We start from the raw sequence: 7904 nt of genomic DNA on the forward strand, positions 1-7904 counted from the left end.
ACAGGCACATGAAAAGATGCTCAACATTGCTAATCATCAGGGAAATGCAAATCAAAACCCCAAATAGGTATCACCTCACACCTGTCAGAATGGCTACAAATAGCAAATGCTGGTGAGGATGTAGAGAAAATGGAACCCTTGTACACCGTTAGTGGGAATGTAAATTGGTACAGCCACTATGGAAACAGTATGGAGGTTCCTCAAAAAACTAAAAACAGAACTACTATATGATCCAGTGATTCCACTCCTGCGTATATATGCTAAGAACACAAAAACACTAATTGGAAAAGATAAATGCATCCCAATGTTCACAGCAGCATTATTTACACTATCAAAGATATGGAAGTGTTCATCAACAGATGAATGGATAAAGAAGGTGTGGTATACAGATATATGATGGAATGTTACTTAACCATAAAAAGAATGAAATTTTGTCATTTGAAACAGCATGGACGGACCTGGAGGGTACTATGCTTAGTGAAACAAGTCAGAGAAGAACAAATGCTGTATGTTATCACTTATATGTGGAATCTAAAAACATAAAACAAATGAATATAACAAAGCAGAAAACAGACTCTCAGATATAGACAACAAACTAGTGGGTACCAGTGGGAAGAGAGAAAGGAGGAGGGGCAAAATAGGGGTAGGGGTAGGGATTAAAATGCACAAACTACTATGAATAAAATAAATAAGCTACAAGTATATATCATGCAGCACAGAGAGTACAGCCAGTATTTTATAATAACTTTAAATGGAGTATAACCTATAAAAATTGAATCACTGTTTGAACTAATATAATATTGTACATGAACTATACTTCAATAAAAAAAAATACAGCTGTCATGTCAAAGACCATTCATTCTTAAGGGAGGCAGAAAAGAGAGCTAAACAAGTGAAATAATGAATGGTTCTAAGAGCTACATGAAGAATGAGCTACATGGAAAATTAAGTACATGGTATAAGAAGGAACTTGGTAGTTACTTTTTTACTGGATCAACAGAAAGAAACCTCTCTTAGGTAGTGATTTTAAAGAGAGATCTTCACCATCCAGGTAAAGGATAGAGGAATAGACAGCATTATTGGCAGAGGGAACAGTACAAAGCTCCTAATGTGAAATGAGCTTGGCGTGTCTGGAGGAGAAAAAAGGCATGAATGGAAAAGGGGGAAGGGCAGTGTATAGTCAGTGAGGTGGGCATGAGCAAAATCATCCAGGGTTTTGTAAGCCACAGAAAGGAGTCTGGATTTTACTCTGTATGTGATGGGAGACCAATAGTGTTTTCCATTGGGAGTAACAGAGTCTGATTTATGTCACAAACCACGCTGGCAGCCGTGTGGTGAAGGAACGCTTGGACAGTACGTGGGAACTGTTGCAGTAGCCTAGTGAGATGATGGAGTCCTGGATTAGGTAAATTGCAGTGAAAAGGGAGAGAACTAGAGGGATGATAGATGTATTTTGGAAACAGGTGACAGAGCTTGATGATAGGCTGACTGCATCCTAGAAGAATGAGTTTCTTGTAGGACAATTTACAATACAGCTTTTAAAAATATAAACTTACCTCTTTCATGAACTGTTCAAACTCTTCATCCAGCTCTTCTTTGGAATAGTGGGCCATTATCAATAATTTTCCCTTCCAAAAGTAAACATTCCAAAGTATTTACAACAGTGGAAACACTAAATGGCAAGAGATAATAAACATCCTTTAAGGAAATCCAAATCACATCATAAAAACCGTCAGCCTTGAACTTCAGACATTTCTCTCATGATTTAGCATATACACACAATTACTGACCAGTAAATTGGACAAGAGATTTTTAATTCATTAATAAAACTGATTTGAAAAAGCAGCTTTCACAGTTTGACTTAGAGTTGAGAATTACATTTTCATTCTTAATATACAGTTGTTAAAAAGTGGCCTCGAGAATATTTCCTAAATCTATGCATATTAGCGTGTGTGTGTGTCTGTGTGTGTGTGTTATTTAACATCCCTTAAATAAACCAGGGCTTCTCAAGGAAACTTTTAAAAAGTAAAAACTAGCAAATCCAAAAGACTGTTTCCCTTTTGCAAAGCGCAGGACAGAGTCTGTGCCATCTTATCATTCAGCTAGTTATTTATCAATCCATATTAAGAAGTTTTGAAAAACAGACTGTTTCCTGATATGGGGGCGTTTCCAGATACAAATTTCTGGATTAATACCTTAAGACTCAGAATCTACCTAAAACAAAGTTAATGGAGCAAATTAGAACAAATTATGTTTCTCTTGGACGGAGGGAAGGTCAACAAAAACTACGCAATAGTGACTTGCAATGCCCAACTCTCCCCAGTCTCCCTAAAGAACCCAACTTCGGATCTGCGTCAGCTTCTGGACCGTAACTCCATGAGGCAGCTCCGACCTCAGCTTCCTTTTGTGGAGGCGGGAGGTGTGGAGATCTGGTCAATACTTTGCTCAGGCTGCGCGGTAACACCTCCTCCCCCTCATTTGCATTTCTGTTCAGTTCAGTGTGTGGGCGGTTAAGGTCTTGGCCCCAAATTGTGGGTCAAACGCGGGTCCCACTCAGAGGGTCCCAGGCCCCAGGAAGCGCGGGCTCCGGAGTCGGCGGGAAGACAAAGACGCGCCCGCAGCGGAGCCGGGGTGGAGGAAGGGAGTGACCCGAAACTAAAGCCCTGAGCAGCGGGTCTGAGCACAGTCTGGGCCCTGCTGAACCGAGTGGAAAGCAAGTATCCACGCCTCACCTACCTTTGCTTCTGAATTCCCCGCTTTCCCGGACGGTCTGAGGGGGCCCAGCAGTTGCCAGGGTAACTGACTTCAGCCGCCAGGCTCTGGAGTCACATGACCCGAGCTGGTCACGTGGCTCGCGGGAACAGAGGGGCAGCGGTGAGTGTCTCTTCGGCTCTACAAGCGCAGGGTGGAGTGGTCGTGGCTCAGCAGGACGATCTGGCGGGTTGGAGCCGCCACCGCTGCTACACCAGTGGAGACTCCGTGCCCTTCTCTGTGCTCCTTGGGGTGGGATGGACGACAGGGTCGCGAGCGCCGTAACAGGCGTGGTGGGTGCGGCAGGTGCGCCCGTGGCTTCCTGGGAAATGTAGTTTAGCTCCCCTGCTCCTTGTCTTTCTGCATTTCTCATCCCTTCTCACCTCTCCCTAACATTTGCCTCCTGTGTCGTTTCGGCTTTCTGCTTTACAAGCGGAAGCCTTGAAAAAATTTAACTTATTGGGTGATTTCCTTCACGTGCAAAGCCCTGCGTGGGCGTTGTGAGAGAACCTGTAACCTTTTATGAAGAACTCTGTTGCCAGGATAGGGACTCTGTTCCACCATCTAGTGGACAAGAAATTGAAAATACACAGACACACCCCAAGTCCTACCCATATCAGAACATCGCTATGGTTTCCCATTACCCCTCCTTTCCCCCCATTCTACAGCGGCATCTTACAATTACTTTCTTGGATTTTTATTTTATTTTTGCTATTCCTTCCTCTAAAAAAATAAGAACACAACGCACGTTGGAGTTTCAGAGGACAGCATTTAGGATACAAAATGTAAAAGCGACAGCAGTTGAAAGCGTTGCTGCTGGCAGACATAGTTAAGGACCTCATCATGTCCGGCCTGAACTTTTCTTTCAGCAGGTGTTTATTGCGATACAAATGTGTACATGCCAGAACTGTGCCCTATGATAAAGATTTGAATAATAATAGAGATTTTTAAAAGCTACTATTTACTGAGCACTTTAGTTGTTAGGAGCTGTGCATGCATTACTTCACTTAATCTTTACAATCTACAAGACAATTCAATTAAGTTTATACTTTTGTTTCTAATATGTGCTGCATGGGCAAAGACAGTCATAATCCCTGCCCTAACAGAGTCTTTGGTCTAGTGGAGCAGGTAAGTGATCGGACAATTGCAATTCTGTATGACCACTGCTATTGTAGAAGAAGTATGGTGTGGTTGGAAAACATTAGAAGCCACCTCAACCTCTGAGAAGATGGAGGAAGCTTCTTTCTCACTGAAAATGGCCTGTCTCCTCTTTATCAACCCTTGCTGACTTCTACTCATCCTTTAGGTGGTTTAGGTTTCAATTTAGCCCTCATTTCCTCTAGGAAGCTTTCTCCACCCATCCCTACTAGGAAGCATTTTGCAAATTCAGCCTCCTTCCCACTAATTCACACATACGTAGTAGCCTCAGATCTTCTTGGCCTCGTTTTTTACTCTTGCCACAGCTACTGGGACCACTGCCACTCAGGCTGTCACTAGCTACACACAGGTGTAGCTCGTCCGTGTGCCTGTCTGGAGCTTGCAGTGTGAACTGCTTGCTCTCTGATCCGTGGGACTTCTCTGATCCTTGAGGGTAACCATTCAGCACTCAACATTCGCAACTTAGAAGTGGGGGATTTAATCTCTACAGGCCCAAGCTTGATCAGTGGGGGCTGGATCTGATGAACAAACGATTCCCCTTACTGGCCCTGGACAGTGTTGATACTCGTTTCATAAGACTAATCACGATGTCCTCTGTGATCCAGAACCAGTTGTTCACAACAGAGACCAACTTGATAGCGCATTCTTGTATTGGCTTTCCATCCTTCTCTACGTCATTCTCCTTGTTCATGGCTACTGCTACGTGGCAACCCACTCCTGAGTAAATTACTCTCATGCAGAGCTCTGTCTCATGTTCTGCTTTCAGGCAAACACTAGGAAAGATAGATAGATCAGGATTAGCCCTGGAAAATGGACCATTAGGATGGGATTTAGGAACTGAGTAACTCAACAGTCAGATGGCAATGAAGATCCCACTGCTAATGGGAAATGGGGTGGTGATAACCAATGGAGCACAGCTCTACGATTCTTATATGAGGTTCGTTGGCCGTAGGTACAGGTGGAAAGTGAAGGGTTGACTCACATACTTACTGTTATACTTGAATGGTATGGTGGCAGTGGTAATTATAAGGATGGTTGGATTTTTATTGATTTCTTTGAATTCTTTGAAATAAGGAAAATGACTGGCTCAGGTCAGCCAAAATCGATTCAAGGCACATGGTAAACGCCAAGGGCCTCTGTCAGCATTTGAGGAGATCATCATTTTCTGCAGCATAGGTGCAAAGGAGAATGAAGACACAGCTTCTTTGGGTGTCCTGAGTTAGGGCCCTGGTTGAAAACAGTTAAATCCTGAAACCAGCAATAGAGACATTTGGGTAAATGATTCTGGGAATCTTGAACTCTCAATTTCCCTGAACTCTCCTCACTGGCAGAAGCAGTCCCATTCCCTTTGCTAAAAGAGAGCATCCTCCTATTGCCTAAAGAGCCTGCAAAGACTTAGAGACCCTCATATGAGGAAGGCAACTCACAAGATGACACTTGTCCTCCTCAGGATCCAGCCCTGCCGCCATTCACCATCTCCATGCCAGTGATCCGGTCAGGTCTCAGACATCTTCTGAGCGCAGAACTATAATCCTTGCTCTGGGAGGAAATGGTTTGCAGAAAGTGCATGTCCCATGTTATATATACTAAAAGGAACCAGGGGAACACATGTAGGAGTGAATCTTGAGAGTGTTGAACTGGTAGGGAGAATAAAATAAGGCTGCATAAGGATTTATTGACATGGGAACACTCACTCATGTCTTGAGGTTCAACATGCTAGCGAGAACACCTGGCGTTGGTCCTCGCCCACTGCTGGGATGTTTCCTTGAAGCCTGAATGTGATAATGGCCGATAGGAAAATGAGGTAGAGATGCTAAAATTGCTTTGGCAGAGTACTAAGGAAGATGTCAGAAGGCTCACAGAGATGGGAATGTTAGAGTAGATATCTGTGATATCTAGAACCTAGCCTCTGACTTTGCTCCCCAGGAGGATTCATAGGACATCCCCTTCAGTAAGGCAAGAAGGAATTCACTGGTGAGGAAGAGGCCAGCATCTGTGAAAAAACTTGGTGATGTCTGTCCTGCATAGGTCAGAGTTATTAACAGGAGATGCTGTTGTGGAACTAGTCTCCCCAGTATCAGTGCAGTTATGAGATTTCTCAATGGCAGAGCCCATGTAGCAATACAAAACTATCGCAAGATGGTTGTAATTACTGAAATGGGCAGAAGTCTTTAGTAGCAATCAGGTGCCTCGACCTGCAGGGATTTGTGCCAATAGCTAATAAATCATGGTGTTTTGAGGGATGAGATAAATGGACAGCTGATTGAGTGATTACTTGATTGTGTGTGTGTATGTGTGTGTGTGTGTATAACAAAGTGATCTAGTGAGTGGAATACTGACATTAGCTATCATCATGGAAAATCCAGATCCTTCATCCAATTTCTGGATTTATTTAATTTCAACAGACCCAGATACCAAGTGTTCAAAGGGAGGGTGAGTGCCCTTGAGGAAGGACTCTGTAATATCGTAAGAATAGTTAGAAACATTCTCCCTATCTTTCCACAAAGGGCCTTATGGCCGTTCACCAGGGCCACCAGAGGACAAAGTAAAAGAGTTCCACAGAACTTAACTACCACCTCTTTGGGCTCCTCGTTCCTGGATCATCAAGCAAAAGAGAATTAATATGTTAGCATATTTGCAAGACTAACCTACCCTTATTAACGCGAAGAGCCTGGGTCACTGCCCTATGATGGAAGCAGGGAGGAATATCCATCAGCTTGATTGATGCATCTCCTGGTGTTTTGTGCCAGGTGATAATGGTGAATCAGCATTTACAGCAACTATTCCCTGATGAAGGCAAAGTAAATCAACCTAGAGGAAGAAGGTCTGGATCCCTCTGCCAGGCAAACAACATTAGATCAGCTGAGATGCTGGCCATGGGTGAGAAAAATTTAGAATCGCTGGTGGAGAAGAGAGCTGATGACTATCAACAAGGCTTTGGGACCAACTGTGGCAGCAGGGATGGTAGCTAGTTCACAAACCCTCTTGCACAAGTTGTGGCTGGCTAGCACCTTGCAGTGACAGATAGGAGTTAATGGAGAGAAAACGTGAATCTGAGTAGTGCAAAGGTTCTAGTGCATCAGTGACCACTTTGTTCATCACTTAAAATTCTCTTGGCCCTGCATTCAACTGAAGTCAGTTTCTACAATCAGTTCTCGTAGACTTTCTGCAGGTGCAACTGGGGAGTGCCTCACCTCTGACCAAGGTGTGAGCCTCCGCTTCCTTCCCTGGACATTTTCTGGCAACAAGTGCAGGTGTGGAATGACCACTGAAGTGCCACACATGTGCAACCTACAAGTGGGTATGTGGTAGTCAAAGTCCAAGGGCCACTAAATCCATGGGGGATGGAAGCCCATTGAAAAATCCTTGTCCTTTTTTTTTTTGGCTGTGCCACTCAACTTACAGGATTAGTTCCCCAATCAGGGATCGAACCTGGGCCCCCTACAGTGGAAGTGCAGAGCCTTAACCACTAGACATCCAGGGAATTCTCCCTTCTCCTATTTATTTCATGGATTTCATTGCGGCCTTTTAAAAGGCCTGTGGAATCCGGCATAGTTTGGCCATAATCATTTTGATAATGCATCCTTATTTCAGCTCTTCCTTCTTTCCTCTTTTTATTCCCCTGTTCATTATTCCTGCTCTCTGGGGTCATATTGCCAGATAAATTACCTGTGTGGACGCTTTTTAGGGAGGAGCTCAGGTCTAGACAGTAATCTTATTAATGAACTTGAAGCAATAAATAAGTCCAAATAATTCAGGTCTTAATATGCAATTATGCTGCCTTATTCATATATACAGAGATTTAGGAAGAGTGATGATTTTGTAAATTAAAATAATTGTTTCAATTTTATCGAAACTTTATTCCATTTCCATTTGAGAGCTAGTAGTCACAGTAGTAAGTTTTTATATCATTAAAATGTTCTTTCTATGCACACATACATTCAGAGATTTATAGACTGAATAAGAGGGCTTTCTTATGCTTTGAAGTGGTAGGA

At 43.3% G+C, this 7904-nt stretch overlaps 1 protein-coding gene across 4 annotated transcripts in view; it reads right to left on the reverse strand.

Annotated features, from left to right (window-relative positions):
- The window catches only part of CEP162 (centrosomal protein 162), a 92636-nt gene extending 89214 nt beyond the window's left edge, over window positions 1–3422 (reverse strand). For 3 of the 4 annotated variants that reach the window (XM_022552072.3, XM_022552063.3, XM_022552045.3), the window contains exons 1-2: window positions 2737–3422; window positions 1557–1672 (exon numbers count right to left, since the gene is read on the reverse strand). In XM_022552072.3, coding sequence (XP_022407780.1) covers window positions 1557–1613 — 57 coding nt within the window. In that variant the 5' untranslated portion in view covers window positions 1614–1672; window positions 2737–3422. Of the gene's footprint in view, window positions 1–1556 lie in introns of all 4 variants that reach the window. The other variant, XM_089921799.1, reaches the window with a different exon arrangement.
- Window positions 3423–7904: the final 4482 nt, after the last annotated feature.

The sequence above is a fragment of the Delphinapterus leucas genome, chromosome 12, assembly GCF_059928025.1.
Source record: "Delphinapterus leucas isolate spDelLeu-1000000601 "Yukka" chromosome 12, BTC_Dleu_Yukka2, whole genome shotgun sequence".
Taxonomy (NCBI): Eukaryota; Metazoa; Chordata; class Mammalia; order Artiodactyla; family Monodontidae; genus Delphinapterus; species Delphinapterus leucas.